Source organism: Apium graveolens, chromosome 5 (assembly GCF_009905375.1).
Source record: "Apium graveolens cultivar Ventura chromosome 5, ASM990537v1, whole genome shotgun sequence".
NCBI lineage: Eukaryota > Viridiplantae > Streptophyta > Magnoliopsida > Apiales > Apiaceae > Apium > Apium graveolens.
Window position 1 is genome coordinate 80,469,678 of NC_133651.1, and position 17,720 is coordinate 80,487,397.

General features: G+C 32.7%; 1 protein-coding gene across 1 annotated transcript; it reads right to left on the reverse strand.

Moving 5' to 3' along the window:
• Positions 1 to 9,452: 9,452 nt before the first annotated feature.
• LOC141660203 (protein FAR1-RELATED SEQUENCE 5-like) lies at positions 9,453 to 13,221 on the reverse strand. Its single transcript, XM_074467168.1, has 4 exons — positions 13,091 to 13,221; positions 12,210 to 12,353; positions 10,678 to 11,160; positions 9,453 to 10,389 (listed from the first exon to the last, which is right to left on the reverse strand). Exons 1-4 carry the CDS (start codon positions 13,219 to 13,221, stop codon positions 9,453 to 9,455), a joined length of 1,695 nt encoding a protein of 564 aa, XP_074323269.1.
• Positions 13,222 to 17,720: the final 4,499 nt, after the last annotated feature.

Here is a 17,720-nt window from a genome sequence, read left to right on the forward strand (position 1 = left end):
ATATAAGGTAATATATAGGTAAATTCATTATCACAGTTATAGTTATTTGTTAAGATTATTGTCATGCCAGCTTTTTAGTAAGTTATTGTTCATACATGCTTTTGCAATTTTGTAAGTATGTTTCCAGTCACGAAATGGGTTGCAACAGATGTTATGTTGTGCATGTTTGGAAGCATTTTAATCCATTGACTTATTTTTTCTACCTACCTCTTGTAAGTCGTTTTAGGTAATGAAAAAACTTAAGTTATTTATTTTCCTTAAATTATGTAATTTTAACAACCCTTTTTATTTTAGTTGCCAAGATGTTTCAAAATTATGAGAGATGTGTATTTGTTTTATGTTATTGTTCTTGGGTAAAAAAGAGCATGTATCTTGGATAAAAAATAAGCATGTATCTTGGATAAAAAATTAGATTGTCCTAGTATATATACATCTGAAAATGATTTATTTTATACTAGTACCTTGTATATAATGTAAAATTTGTGCACTTTTGATTAAGCTTTTTCCGATGCATTCAATTTGATTTAATTCATGTCCTAACTCCAACAAATAACTAATATTGCAGGTAACAACAGGATGTTAAGTTTGAAGATGGAAGAGAAAAGGAGGGGAGCTCAAGATCTCAATTTCTTAATTGAAAAATGAGTGTTAAAAATAGATTTGTAGCTACAATTGTAATTCTTCTTTATAAATTTTGAATATTAAATTTTAATTTTATTTGTAATTTTTACAATAGGATTAAGACACAGTTTTATTTTAACAATACAATTTGATTTGTTTTAAATGAGTTTGATCTGGTACACAATTGTGTGAAAGCCATTAAAAATTATTAAAACCATTGTATCTCTTACTTTATAAAATTATTTTCTTCTAACAATATCTTGGTCATTACAAAAACTGTTGTGAGCATAGCTGAAACACAATACCCAAAAAATAAAAAACCGTTGTCTAAAGTATTGTTTTCTTAATAAAAACCATTGTTTAACTAGATGAAATTTATACATAAATTGTTGTAGAAGTAAATTCACATAACACTATTTTTAACTATTGTGCCTCTAAATTGTTACAACGGCTAAGAAATTGTTGTTTGTAGAATATTAGAAAGGGTCATATGCGTTGTGTGAATAAAATGAGATAAAGGTTTTATATTCAGTTGTGTGATGTATTTGTTACAATGGTGTGAAACCATTGTATGAGTGCCAAACACACTGCCCCCGGATAGACAACGAAAAATTCATCTTTTAGACAACGGTGGGAAAATATTGTCTGATTCAATATTTCTTGTAGTGACACCACAAAGTGTTTCCAATTCCTCACATGTGTTTTTTGTGATCATTTGACTTTGACGAATTCACAATAGTAAAATATATATTTTTAAAATCACTTTTTTTCTGTATACATGGAATCGATTATATCGTAAATTATGCAATGACCAATAAAAGAGTTCGTAAAAAACTTTCATACTCACAGCAGGAAAGTCACTAATTGTCCATATGCGACCTTCTCTCTATGTAAAATTACTTCAAACCTTATTCATATGTTCCACTCCTGTATTTCAAAATCAGAGTCATTAAACAAATGTTAATATCCGTTCCATTGTTTTTTGTCCGCGTCACTATATCGGTCATGAAGATATAATTCTTTTTCAGACATATCGATGGCAGAAGATCAGGGGAAGCTATTACGATAAGCAACACATTATACTTTTTTTCTTAAATGGATGAAAGGATTGAAACCATCAGTTGTAAGGCCAAGCCTTATATTACAAATATCTTGAGCAAATGATGAATATCAAGAGTCATAATTTTTAGTATTCTCCATATGCGGAATGATTATTATCTCTATCTTTCATATTTAAATTCTCGTACCATCTCATATGATCAGATATATGTGCTAACATATATATATATAGGGTCCCTATCCACAACCATAGTTGGATAGGGACCACTTACAACCAACAAATCAGGACCGTTGAAGCAAAAAACGGATGGCTAGGATCCGCCACTACCGCTATGTTTCATTACGAGAGTCGCAATGAAACATAGCGCCATGGCCCACATACTCCATTTTACTTTTTGCCATTTTTCTAAATTAATTCATTTATTAATACTTTTTCATCTACATAAATATTAATTTAATAAGATATTATTCTTAATATTTCTGCTTAAAGATTGTATATTAAAAATACTATAAAATATTTTATAATATTATTAAATATTATATTTAATATTTAATATTCAATATTTTAAAAGTACTGAAATATTAAAATGAAATGAATATATTCAAATATTTAATAATAAATATTAAAATAATAAAGGAAAATATTTTGATATTTAAATATTTTAATTATTCAATATTTTTAATAATAAATGAAAATATTTGAATATTAATATTAATATTAATAATATTATATCGAATATCAAATAAATATGAACCTACCACCGCAACGAAATATTGCGGAACCCGCAATGAAGCTTTACGGTAGTCGTTTTCTTTACACACAAACACACGCGGAAACTCTAAAAATCATCCTCCACGTTTGCTTTCAGGGTTTTCAAATATTCATCTCCTTCTTCTCAATTCTCAGTTTCGTCGTCTATATTTAACGGTATCGTTATCTCTCTCCTTTCCCCAATTTGTGTTCAGTTTTATAAATTCAACAATATATTATTTTAAGCTTTAGGAAATTATAATTTGAGTTTCTTTTATTTCTCTTTAATTAATTAATTAATTTTAATCACTTTATGGGTCATGATTGTGGTGAAGCAACTTAAAAAACTTACCTTGTATGTATATATTTGTGTTGGAATGTATAATGTGGAAAGTGACTAAAGCTTCGATTTTTATTTCATTTCTTTGGGTTTAGCTCAATTTGTGGAGTGTGTAGGTGAGCTTTTGTGATGTTTTTGTGTGATGTAGTTGTAATTCGTAAACTGCAATCTTTGGTAGACTGTAATCGTGTAGTTGAGTTTTGAATTAAAGTTCTTGTGTTTTATGCCTGCCACCTGTTTGCACATTGTTATGAAAGAGGAAATTGAGGTTTGTATGGTCATATAGAGATATTAATTAGTAATATTAACGGGGATGAAATGGAGGTATTATTTGTGTGATGTGATTCGTTTTTCTAGCTGATGTGGTTGCAGTGTTGTGGTGCTATTCGGTTGTTTGAATGACGAGAAGATGTCAAGTTATGTGTTTCGTTTAGCTGAATTTAGCTGAATTAATTTGGATTGTTATGCTACACTTGGATATTTTTAGCATGATAGGATTCGTATGTTTAGTTGAAGTGGTTGCAGTGTTGGTACTGTTAGGTTGTTGAAATAATTGGATGGTATGTGATATTCGTTTTTCTAAATGAATTGTTTGTGTTGTTGTGGAATTATTAGGTTGTTTGAATGATATGATGATAATGTATTATTGTTTGTATGATATAATTTGAAAGCTAGCTGTGTCATTTGCACTGTTGTGGTACTATTAAGTTGTTACAATAGAACCGATTAGAAGATATAGAGATAGTTTTTGTGTTATTTGATTTGTATGTTGTAATCATTTGATCGTGTTGACATGATATTTTCACGCTTTTGTTTGTTTTCTTTTTCTTAATTACTGTTTGTTTGGAGTTGTACTGATGTGCTTTTTGGTTTAAAATATTGCAGATACTATGGACATGGAGTGTGGACCTCTTGATCGATCCTTGGTGACTATGCAGGACCGCCATATTAGCAGTCTGATCTGGGAGGGAGGGGACAGGAATACCGTAGATGTTAGACAGCTGACAGCGAGGATGTGTGAGTGGCATTACAACGAGGATGGGCGAGTGACAGATACTTCCAGATCCGCAGGCTCTTTTGGATGCATATGGTTTTGGGGCGTTCGGCAACCCCCGGGTGGTTCGGCAGAATGATATCAAACTCATCACAGCCTTGATTGAGAGGTGGAGACAAGAGACTAACACATTCCATCTCTCGTGTGGGGAGATGACTATTACTTTGGAGGATGTCTACATGATTCTGGGATTATCGGTTACTGGCAGTCCTCTCACCCACAGCGAGCTTGAGCACCCGAAGGCGTGGTTCATGAAGAACTAGGAGGATCCATTTATGTCAGAGTAGGAGTGCAGGGAGTTCTGTAAGGATGGGCTGCATTTTAACCAGTTGAGGAACCAATACGGGGCGAGAGCTAATACCAGAGATATGGATGATACTCAGATTGAGGTACAGTGTAGAGTGCATACACGAGCCTATATGTTATTTATTATTGGAGGCGTGCTTTTCCCTACATCTTCGCGGGACGTGGTACATCCCCGGTATATGCAGCTGCTGATGGAGGAGTCGGAGATTCGTGATTATGCATGGGGTGCAGCTGTTTTGGCACACTTGTACAGATCACTAACTTTGTCGACTAACAGACCTGTTCGCACCTTTAATGGGTGTATTCTGCTATTGATGTTGTGGGCTTACGAGAGATTGGCACCCAGGAGGACGGAGATTGCGCCTCAGCAGGAGATTCGGTGGCCGAGGGCGTGTGCGTGGGCCAAGCTAGTGAAGGTTTGTATAGTAAACCCCCACCAGCATACACATAACTACCGGGGTAATTTGGACAGTTTACAGCTACACTGGGTGACATGGCAGCCGTATGCCAGACTTTACGAGAGAGAGGCTGATCCTGATGATGTTGATGCAACTCATTTCCCGGTGTTCCGTCATATGGCTCTTGGTCGTATCCCGCTGGTGGCATTTGAGATCATTGAGTACCATTATTCTGATAGGGTACTGAGACATTTTGGGATGTGCCAGCATATACCGGATCATCCATTTGACCATGTTGTTTTGAGGTTGGAGAGACAGTCTTCGTTTTAGCGGCCTCACTGTCTTGCTATGCATCAGCAGTATATTGCCGAGTGGGAGAGTTATGTGGCTACGGGCGGGCCGGAGACTATTGAGGGCGGGTTTGTATCTCTCGCCGAGTATATACAGTGGTATAGACGGGTAAATAAGATGAGGATCCCTCGTTGTGTCCCTCCTAAGGGCGAGATCGTACCACCCCGTGACTGGTACCCTCAATAGATGATGGGTGATGCAGTATGGTATTCTTTACTTGTTTCCAATTGCAGTCTTTATCTGTTTTCCTATAACCACTTGTAAATGGATTAAAAAGGAAAATAAGGACTTATTTAGGTTAATTTCCCGTGAATTATCATTAATTCCCTATAACTACTTGTAAAATGGATTAAAAATGAAAATAAGGACTTATTTAGGTTATTTTCCGGTGAATTATCATTAATTCCCTATAACTACTTGTATATGGATTAAAAATGAAAATAAGGACTTATTTAGGTTAATTTCCCGTGAATTATCATTAATTCCCTATAACTACTTGTAAAATGGATTAAAAATGAAAATCAGGACTTATTTAGGTTATTTTCCAGTGAATTATCATTAATTCCCTATAACTACTTGTAAATGGATTAATAATGAAAATAAGGACTTATTTAGTTTAATTTCCCGTGAATTATCATTAATTCCCTATAACTACTTGTAAATGGATTAAAAATTAAAATAAAGACTTATTTAGTTTAATTTCCCGTGAATTATCATTAATTCTCTATAACTACTTGTATATGGATTAAAAATGAAAAAAATGACTAATTTAGGTTAATTTCCCGTGAATTATCATTAATTCCCTATAACTACTTGTAAATGGATTAAAAATGAAAATAAGGACTTGTTTAGGTTAATTTCCCGTGAATTGTCATTAATTTCCTACAACTACTTGTAAATGGATTAAAAATGAAAATAAGGACTTATTTAGGTTCTTTTCTCATGAATTATCATTAATTCCCTATAACTACTTGTAAATTGATTAAAAATGAAAATAAGGACTTATTTACAGTTTTTACTTGTTTATTTATTTGTAGTTATAGAGTGCTATGAAGATGACATACATGATCCACATGTGCGACCCCCTAGCTTGTTTTATGATATCATTACCGATTTTGTCACACATTATGATCGGGTAATGACTGAGTGGAAGGGTCTTGGATACAGTAGGCCTGCTTTCATCAGACCGAAAGATATTCAGTAGCCTCCTGTTGAGCGTCAGCCTCCTATTGGAGATGCACGTGAGGTAGAGATTCATGATACAACTCCTAGTACCTCGCAACAGACAGCGCCCCCTATCTCTCAGAAGCGTCCTCGTGAGGTACTAATAACTATCATTCACGAACTTGGAATCTTTTAAATTTCGTTTATTGAATATGTAAATGACCTGTATGTCTTTAATTTACATTAATGGCAGGATGAGACAGGTGGTCCTGAGGAGGATACCGTAGTACTTGTCCTCCCTAAACGTCCACATGAGGTATAAATTTCTTTTTAAAGCTTTCATTTCATGCATCATAGAACTTCAATTAATATGTCTTTGTCGGCTGTAATTGCAGGAGTTTCAGTCTACTGGTAATGTTCCGGCCACCCATGCTCCTACACATGTATATATTCCCCCTCAGTTACAAATATTTTATAAATATTGTCCTCCTGTACACTTACACATTTTTAGCTTCCTGTGTTGAATAATGTTTATGTATTGGCTTGTAATTGCAGGTTGAGGTTCAGTCTACTGGTGATGTTCCACCCGCCACTGATCCTACACCTGTATCCATTGCCTCTAAGGTACAAATCTTTGACAAATATTGTCCTCCTAAGCACTTACACATTTTTAGCTTCATGTGTTGAATATGTTTATGTATCAGCTTCTAATTGTAGGTTGAGGTTCCTTCTCCTGCTAATGTTCCCGCCACCACTGCTCTGACACCTGTATTCATTCCCCCTCAGGTACAAATCTTTAACAAATATTGTCATTCTATGCACCAACACATTTTTATCTTCGTGTGTTGAATATGTTTATGTATCGGCTTCTAATTGTAGGTTGAGGTTCAGTCTTCTGCTGATGTTCCAGCCACCCCTGCTCTCACAGCTGTATCCATTCCCCCTCAGGTACAAATATTTAACAAATATTGTCATTCTATGCACCTAAAATATTTTAGCTTCGTGTGTTGAATATGTTTATGTATCGGCTTCCAATTGCAGGTTGATTATACTTCTCCAATATCGTTCCACATATCTATGACATTTCAACCTATTCCACTAAAGGTATTATTTGTTCCCTACTATGTCAACTAAATAAGATTAAAATGGATTAATTTCCTATAACTAGTTATAAATTGATTAAAAGTGAAAATAATGACATTTTTCGGTTAATTTCCGGTGAAATATCATCAATTTCATACAACTAGTTTTAAAATGGACTAATAATGAAAATAATGACTTAATTAGGTTCATTTCCCGTTAATTATCATATAATTCCCTACAACTAGTTATAAATGGATTAAACTAAGTGTTAAATATGTACTTAATTTATTATTTAATTGCAGATGCCTATTACTACAGAATCTTTAGAGACCTCTTCCTCCCTTGTCACTCCATTTGTACATTTGGGCATGGGCGAGTCTTCTGTTCCTAGTGAGCTACGGGACATGTTTGATGTAATAACTCTTAACTCTTTTTTAAAGTAAATGGCATTACATTAACTAACTCTAAATGTGCTAATTATGTTTTTATTTATTTTGTAGATGGACTTAGTTGAAGATTTGGCGGAGGATGCGGCAGAACGAGGTGGTCCTGAGTGGCGTGGTGATATGACAAGGCCACTAAAAAATCGGAAAGTGAGGTGGTTGTATCGGCATTTCTGGAGTTTAGAGGTTGATTACATTTGGCGTGATCACAGTGAGCGGGGCGTTACTGATCCTCTTACACATAGCCAAGTAAAAACTTTGTGACCAGAGTATTGGGTGGAGGATGATGTTCTCAATGCCTATGGTGAGCTCTTGAGACTTAGAGAGGATAAACTCTGCGAAAAATGGGAAAAAAATTCCCAGAACTGAAAGTTTCAAGCCCATGAGGTATTTCATTGCTCCTTGCTTTTTCATGGCGATGGCACTTGAGCATTATCCTAACTTGAAGGTACTCTATAAACAAATACCAATGCTCCTAACTTGAAATTTTAAAGGTTTTTGGTAGGCTTAAAAACAAATAGGTCATGCCAATTTTTTTATTTTACAGGTTAAGTTTAACTTAAAAATAAAGAGGTAATGCCCAATTTTTTTCAAAAAAACTGTCCAAATCTAGAAAATATGTAATAAAAACTATCATTAATTCGGTTTGTTTTTTTAGCATTATTGGAATATGTACTTTGAAATATTAAGGAATTTTAATTAAATATTCTCAATGTTGTTAATGTTAGTACTTGTTGGCATTATTAATAATCCCAAAAAAGAAGTGACTCCAAAAAAAAATTTGAAAAATAGTTATTTTGGAAGATTTTTTTTTTCAAAGTTGGGCAGAAAGTTTTCTGTAAAACACAAAAAGTATTATATAAAAAATAAATCATTTGCAAGTGCAGTGACCAATCTGCAAAATCCTGCAAAACTCTGTTTAACCCCGCAATGAAACGTTGTGGGTACCGCAATGAAACATTGCAGCACTAATAGAATTTTGTAGATTGGTCACTGCACTTGAAAATGATTTATTTTTTATATAATACTTTTATTGTTTTACAAAAAACTTTCTGCCCAACTTTGAAAAAAAAAATCTTCAAAAATAACTTATTTTCAAATTTTTTTTTGGGATTATTAATAATGCCAACAAGTACTAACATTAACAACATTGAAAATATTTAATTAAAATTCATTAATATTTCAAACTACATAATAAGAAATTACAATCATTTTTTTCCTTTTTTTTCTAATAATCTCGAGGGACAATTTCTTCTCTCATGGCCTTCTTCTCTCGCCCCACAAAAACTGCACTTTCGAAATTATTTATTTGAACTTGACGTCTCGATACCACTTTTGAATCTACCCGCTTTTGGACGTCCTTTTGTTTGTGACCTTGGGGGATCTAATAACGGATCATCTTCTTCATCATCACTTTCATACTCCTCATTTATTTTTTTCTCTCTCCCTTCTCTCGAAAGAGACTTAATCACATACGCCTTTTCTCTCTCGATCATGCTCATCAAATAATTGTACCGCGGAACGGAGCAACTACCAACAACGAACAAACTTTGGAAAGATTTACACAATCCACTATATCTTGCCGTTTGAGTTTCTACAAAATTACGAAGCATCCGAGGGGTACACGGTGGAGGTCCCGCACCTTTGTTTCCGTTTATTATCCACCTCATTGTGACAAGATCTGGCGGTATCATCGTCTTTTGTTTCTTGTTAAGGTAACGGATCATGTGTCTACAAATCATCCCGGAATGTTCAAATTTTTTACATGTACAAGAATAACTCCCGTCGATGGAAACCTTCAAGAAAAAATTCCTTCTATAAATCTCCGGCAAGGTGGACTTTTCTACCAAATACATCTTTGAAAGATAATCTCCACAACCTTTCATACTTTCACAACAAAAGATTGACTTTTTTGAAGCTCTTTTCGAAATCGCTTAAACATCTTTTTTGTGTATATCTTGGAGGAATGTATTTTCATTAACGAGTTAGAGAATAGTCTTTTTCCCTTGTACTCGGTGTTAAAATCGGCTTGAACCTCCCGGAAATATTGTGACTCCAAAGCTTTTTGTGAATTCTCAATGAATTCTTTCAAACCGGTCGACGCTTTCACATACTCATCAAAAAATGAATTCATAGACTCGCTCCTTGAGGTGGTAGTCATACCGGCGGCAAAATGTTGTTTCGTGAAAGCAAAAACCCATTGTCGTCTAATTTCATACATATCATTTACCCAATTGTGATTTTCAAGATCATATTTCTCTTTCAAATCCTCCCACCTACCTTCAAATTCCGGTGGTGACAATAACTTGTAGATACATGCATTAAAATCTGTCTTGAACTCCGAGTATGGAGTATATAAAGTAGATAGTTTCTCGGGAAACTTCCTACTAATATGCCACGTACAATATGTATGGTTGGTGTTAGGCATAACCTCGGCAATGGCATTACTTAAGGCGATGTCTTGATCCGTAATAATGGTAATATGTGTCTTGTTATCGACCGCTTCCAACCAAGCCTTCAAAACCCATCTATAAGTAGTCTCTTTCTCGTCTCTTATAAGTGCAAATCCAAACAAAATATTTTGGTAGTGGTATTTCACTACCGTAATTAGAATAAAAGGCATGACATACCTATTAGTCCGATATGTCGAGTCAAAAGTTGCAACATCTCCAAAATTCATGTACGCGTTAAGTGAACGAGGATCAACCCACACCAAACCCCTAACCCGATTCTCCTCATCCACATCCACTCGGTAGAAAAAATTTCCATCACTTTGTTTTTGCAAGTCTCGTAACAAAACCAATCGACACTCCACATCACTGGAATCAAAAAACCGTCTTCGAATGTCACGTATTACATTTCATACGTCTTGAGCGGAAAAACTAACTTTTTCAATACCACCACACGTCTCACTAAGTAAATTTATCACTTTCGGGGTCTCGATACCCGATTTGTTGAATAACTCAATCAAAGATCGGGTAAACGGATCTATGTTGCGTGATCTTTGCATGAATTTTACCTTATCCGATGTAACCATAAGATGATTGTGCTCTAGGTTAACCTCGGTTACTTCTCATTTGTTTGAGCTTACTTTGTGAGCAACAAACATACGAGCACGACAACAAGTTTGAGGAATGACATCTCGGGGTTGTTTCCCTTTAACTCTATCTTCAACTTCCAAGGGTTTTTGGCCAAACCTTCCACCCTTTCGACATATATACAAACGTGAAGATATACCACCATTTCTTGAATGCCTATGACTACTTCGAATAATTATTTTAAACCCTATACTTTGACAATAACCTCGATAAAAACTTTCCGCTTCATCCAACGAATCAAATATCATACCAACACAAGGAACTACGTCATTCACATTTCCAATAAAAATTTCATCATTAATTTTATCATCATCATCGCCATTAAAAGAATCATTACTATCATCAGAATCACCATGAACATCGTGATTCTTCCAACCGAAACCAACATCATCATCACTATGCGTTTTTCCCTTCCCCGGATCATTATCTTTATCTTCAACACTATCAACATCTATAACTTCATCATCATTAAAGATTTTATGATAAACCCTCCTTTTTGTGAGGGGGTAACATAATTAAAATCGTTATGATCACTAGATGAACTTGAATAATCAAATAAATAAGAAGCCATGAATTTTGAATACTAACCTTGATTTTCAGAAGAACAAATTTGAGCAGAATGTTAAGCAGCAGTTAAAACAACAGTATAAGATCAATGGTACAGACAAATTAAGGTAGGTGTGCGTATTTAATACACGGCCGAAATGTTTCATTGCGAAAGGCGCAATGTTTCATTGCGGAACTGTAAACGACCACAAACCAACAGCTGCAAGTATTTACAGTTTTTTAAAACTGTACAACACACCCCCGTAATGAAACATTGCGGTGGATACTTCCTCCGCAATGTATCATTACGGTTGGGTTGCTAATTTTTGTTATTTTCTTTAAAATTAGAAATTATTCAAAAAAATATTAAAAAATAGTTTCTAGACTTATTATATTTCATTTAATAGGTTAAATTTTAATTTCAAAATATGAATGTTTGTAAGAGTAACTTAATTATAATATGCAGCTATTTTACATAATTTTATGAATATTTGGCATAATAGTTGTGTCAAATGATATTTCTTGACTTATAAGTTATAATTATTAATTTCAAATATCCAATTATACGGATGTTAAAATATGATTATTCTAATCATGGAAAGCGTCTTTGTTATTAATCATGGAAATCATATTTAAATGAATTAATTTATTTCCGATAATGACAGAGTTAAAAAGTATATAATTATTTTTTTATAGGTAACAAAAATTCGATAAAATTTTAGTTTTTTAGTTTTTCACATTTTCAAATTTTAGCATTATATTTGTTTATTAAAATTTAAAATTGATAAAATAAATTGGACAAGTACAAGAAAAATAAAACATTAAACAATTTATTTCATTCAAATATAAATGGAGTACATTCAAATATTTTTTAAAACAAAATACATAATAACTTAAATATTTTATTCCGACGAGAATGATCAAGCTTTAACCGTGTTGGAAGAACCGCCTTTACCACCCTTATCGTCGTCTTTCTTTTTCTTCAACTTTTCCACCTTCGCTTTCCCCTCATTTTCCTTTTTTTCTTGCGCTCAAGCGCCATTTGAATACGGCGGAGAGCTATTGCCATGTCTTCTTCTCCTTCGGGCCCGTCGTAAGTCACACCATCGATAATTAGCTTGTTATTGTCCAAATTTGATCTAATAAATTAATAAAAGAATTTTAATAAATTAAAATTATCATTGATATGGTCAAATATTTTTATTAGGGGAACGAAAGTTTATATTTAGATAAATGTAAGGGTAAAATATTTTTTTAAGAATAATATAACATAACTCTTCAAATATCAAGAAAAGCACTGCATTGGCAACATTTATGTAGTCTGGTCCGTTTGGGTGTATGTTTTATATATTAAATGTGATTGTTGTATATATTAATTGTATGTGTGGAGTTTAAAAACTTTCATTTTTTTATGAAATGCATGTTATAATAGAGTTTCTAGTGTAGCAGTATATACATACATACACACATATATATATATATACTCTACTCGAAACTATTTTATAAAGAAAACTACAAGTTTGAATAAGTTTTTTAAAATGGCTTCGAAATATAGCACATATGGTATGAAAATTGATGCTTGGATGATGAAGAACAATACAAATAAGTCAGATTTCAAAAAAACTCATCGATTGACGTGAAAAATCAAATAAAACGGAGGGGATTAGCTGAAATTATATGTTGGAGAGTGTATCTGAATTCTATATGGTGCGTTATTAGATTATATTGATGTACGGGTTTTTTGATTAGTTCTTAATTTTCATTTTAAGACTTATTTTTATTTGAACGTATGGATATATATATATATATATATATATATATATATATATATATATATATATATATATATATATATGAGCTACAATTAAGAGCCAACGCGGGTTCAAGAGGAATGACAACCAACCCACCGCAATGAAACATTGCGGGGGACACATTGTTACAAACCGGTCCAGATCTCCGCAATGATTCATTGCAGCAGGTGGCCTTGCGGCATCCGCAATGTTTCATTGTTGGACAGGCCAACAGATTTTAATGCCCCAACTGCCCCTCTCTTTAACTTTAAATACCCTTTAGCTTTAAATGTCACTCTTCTTTATAATTAAATATAACTTAATATTATAAATACCTAATATAAATATTCGACTTATATATTGCAAGTATAAAAATAATATTAATATTCAACAGTAATTATTTTTTTAAAATATGTTAACATTAAAATATAAGTAAAAGTAATATTTTAAAATATTATCAATTTTAATAATAAAATTTATCAATTTTATTTTTTCTGTAATTTTTCTTTAAATTATGATATGAGTTATTTTAGTTTTAAAAATAAAATAAATAATTTTAAAAATAAAATTTAAATTATTAATTTTATAATTTTTTGTGAATTCAAACTTATTTTTTGTGCAAATATTAAATTAATATCAATTTATGTGCCAATATTAATAAAGAATAAAGTTAGGAAGTTTGACCGACATAGTGCAATGAAATATTACGGCAGTTTAGTTGACCAACCCACTGCTTTGTTTCATTGCGGCAGTTTTCCTGCCGTAATGCTTCTTTGCGGCAAATTTTTCAACAGTCTTGCCTCAGCTTTAGGAATATTTTTTTCTGTGCCTAAATTTAATTTTTTGAATTTTAAAATTCAGATTTACCTATAAATAGCTCTTGTAATCTCATTTTTTTCCAACATTCTCTTCTCTATTTTAATTCTACATTTTCTCTTCAAAATTCTCCTCTCTATTTTCCGAAAAATGGTTTTCTACTCTAAAAATGAAAATAAACAGAAATATGCATATATACAAATGTACTATGAAAAAATATGTCGTGGAATGTCGTATGTTGTAAACCCAAAAGGCAATGTGTGACTTTTAAAACAAATAAGAGTGTTAGAGTCTTCTTCCTCACTCCTTTTATGTTGTACAAGATAACTGAACTAGTAATCTCTTCTTTTACGTGTTTTTTTTATTTCATTTTGATCCACTCACATGATCAATTTAAATTTTCATTATAAACCTAATATTTTACTTCTTCTTGTATAACTTATTCTCTTCTTAACAAGCAAAATATTTAGGTTATGGGTGAAATGTTGCTTATTATTATTCAAAATACAACTTATTAATAACTTAGAATTATCATGTTGAGTTTCTCGATCATTGTTCACTAATTTATATCGAAGAGAATTAGCGAAATGTTTTAGTGCTGACTCAATTATTGATGAATTTTTTAATTTCAAGAAATGTAAAATTTTACTATAATTTCTACTTGTATTTTTATATTTATTTAATTGAATTATATTTTATTGCGGAATTTTTATTTTCCCTCTATTTACATTTGCTTGTTTGGTGTATGTGACATTCACTCAAAATAAATGAATGAATTCATATTATATTTTTCATTTGACTTCTTTAATCCAATTTCTTCAATTCCCTTGAATTCTATTTTTCTCTATGTTTTTTTTTCTATTTTTGCTCCAGTACAGAAAATGAGAGCTTTTAGTTACAAAATTAAAGCAACAGGATATAACCGATCAAAAGTCGTCGGTCATAAATTCGACCAATAAATGATAATTTTTCGACTAAATCGGGCACATGTTTTTTAATTTAAATTAATATTATATTCTATTTTTTGAACACACAAAATCGACTCTTAATTTCGGTCGGTTTCATATGTTCCAAGTCAGACATAAAACCGTGTACCAATTCTGGTGGCTTTTATATGTGCCAAGTCGGTCGATTTTATTCGTATCACGTCAACATAGACAACATCGTTTTTTTTAAAGGTCACATGTGATCATTATTGTATCCACTATAAGTCATTAGGTGGTCAGTTTTGTGTCGGTTGCTTTTAACTTATGTACTGATATGTGCTATTATATTTTTGACACTATCTTGTGCACACGAGTTTTTTTGACGATGTGAGATTAATAATTAGTACACTTATTTACAATTTAATTTATATTAACTATTTTTTTCCACAAAAATGTCATTAATTTTAAAAGTACAGTACTGTGTGAGAAATTAATAATTGAGATTATAATAGTGCACTTTAATCTAATTTAAAAATTAATAATTGAGATTATCATAGTGCACTTTAGTCTAATTTATTTTGTCACACTAATTTTTAACAACTACAATATAGTAGTTGGATTGTATTGGCCTGTTGATTTATGTTCGGTAAACCATTTCAAAAATGTTATATGATACGTTTGACATTTTAAATAAAATATTATTAATCCAAATAGTTGGTTTGAGTTGGATATTGAATACTTATTGGACTTTATTGTCTATTATTTAAATGACACTATCCAAAAGCCCAGTTATTTCACCTCCCACCCCACATTTCATCATGTTAGTGACAAAATAGGTATAAATTTACAAATTACACTTTGTAATTTTGAGTAGGTTAGTGCCCTTATACCATAATCTCTACACAAGCCAAGTCAACTATTTTAACTTGAAAGCCAAAAGATAGTAATTTAGATAAACATTAATTCTAAACATATAGATGTTATTCAAACTAATTCAAGCACTGCTTCCCAAAAAAAGTGCTTCCTAGAAAAAATGTACATTCATCCATTTGATATATGATCAATAATTATTTGATTTTAAATTAATATTTGGTTGGAGTTAATCTCATACAATCCACGCATGTTGTGTTTGACTCGAGAGATATATATAATAAGATATATGGGATTGTAAGTATTAATTTCAGTGTTGTAAATCATTTTGAATTTTTTTAAATGTAACCTACAAACTAATGAGCAGTAACACAAAGAAATAATTTATTAACATCATACTTCCCAACCAACCACTAATATCAATTCATGTTTCTAGTTCTTCTAAGTTAATGGTTTCAAATATACTTTATGCCAAACTGAATTTTTTAACCAGAAAATAATTGATTATTTTTGAAATATTTGACAGTAAAAAGTATGTTTGGGGCCCATATTTACCTATATTTTGTAAAAGGTGGTTGGAAAGCATTAATCATATCTTCATAATCTTAGGTATTTATATCATTGGATAGCACACAATTCTTTTCGGCCTCTACATTTCATCAGTAAAAGGTTGTAATTCTCAGATTCTTTGATTTCATCAACTGAATTTTCAATGGCCCAAATCAATATTTCACGAAATCAAGCACGAGTACGGCCAACAGTATTCCAATGTCCAGCGTGTCCTCAAGCCTTCGAAGGCTCAGTCAGCTTCTCACCGGAGACCAGAACATGTGGCAGTGGGGAGCTCTAGGGTATTCCCACCGGTGGAAGGCTTTCCAGAACAACAGATGGTGGAAATTACAGAGGCCGTGAACGTAGTGGGACGGACCAGATGGCTTCCAGATTCTGATTCAGAAGGGGTAAAGGGCGACCAAGGAACCTGGAGAAAGAAAGGGAGAAAGGATGCAGAGAAAGAGACCAAGCCAAACGGGGCAATTGAAGAGGCTGTTGTAGGCCCACCACAGGTGGCTGTGCCACCGCCACTGGTGGCAGTTCCAAAAGCTGATATGGAGGGGGAGCAGCCGAGGGCCCGTCCAATGTTTGACCTCAATGAGCTTCCTGATGAACGTCCAATGTTTGATCTCGATAGGCTTCCTGATTAACAAGATCGGTAGATAATTACTCTGATGAATTAGGGGTGATCATGCCCTTTTTTTTGCTTTTCTTTATTGAATATACTATGCTCAAATAACATGATTATTTTATTTTTAAGCCATACTCTAATTTTTGTTATGAATTTATCCCAAACATACCCAAGCATCCAAATACTACAAAATGTTTTACTCAGAAAATAAGAATTTGGGTATTTATTTAATCCTTTTCAAACACGTGTGTCACTGTTGAATGAGAAATATATGTTTCTTTTTTTATTATCTATGGAACCCTCAGCCCTACCCTTGGGGCTGGGCTGCTAAAGGCCACTGGGTGACGCAATAGCATGTAAAAGAAAATGACATTTAAACGACATACATGCATAATCATAAATTCTGCTCCCGTGTAATTCGAACATGCGACTAAAAAAATAGTTAATGAATTTATTTTTACAAAATTTGTGTCATCATCTTCTATTCTTTTATTAAAATTAAACAATAAATGTTGATATACCATTACTATTGGGACAATATTACTTGTTTAGATTTTAGTTATTTTACTTTTTGCAAGTTAAACTTAAGGCTTATTAACCTTTTGGTCCCTAAAGTATATGTGTTTGTACTCATAAACCCCTGAACTCTGCGAGCGTCCCGTTTGACCCCCGAGGTATGTATTTTCATACCCTTTAGCCTTTTTTACCGTGATAGTAAAAAATCGGAGGGGCAAAAAAGACATTTGACCTCTGAGTTGTACCGTTATAAGGGTTAAAGGGTATATTTCTCATAGCTTAAAGGGTTAAAATGTACATTTCTCATAAATTAAAGGGTTAAAAATTGCAACTCAGAGGAAGACTTGATATTGTTTAAAATGTCCTCCTCCCAAATTCTATAGATCTCTTTAAACAATATCAAGT

Coding starts and splice junctions, on each gene's coding strand:
- LOC141660203 (XM_074467168.1), bottom strand. CDS start 13,221: ATGAAACATTGCGGATGCCGCAAGGCCACCTGCTGCAATGAATCATTG. Junction 12,354..13,090: donor GTCATTCCTCTTGAACCCGC/GTTGGCTCTTAA, acceptor TTAATTTATTAG/ATCAAATTTGGACAATAACA. Junction 10,390..10,677: donor ACTTGTTGTCGTGCTCGTAT/GTTTGTTGCTCA, acceptor TTTTGATTCCAG/TGATGTGGAGTGTCGATTGG.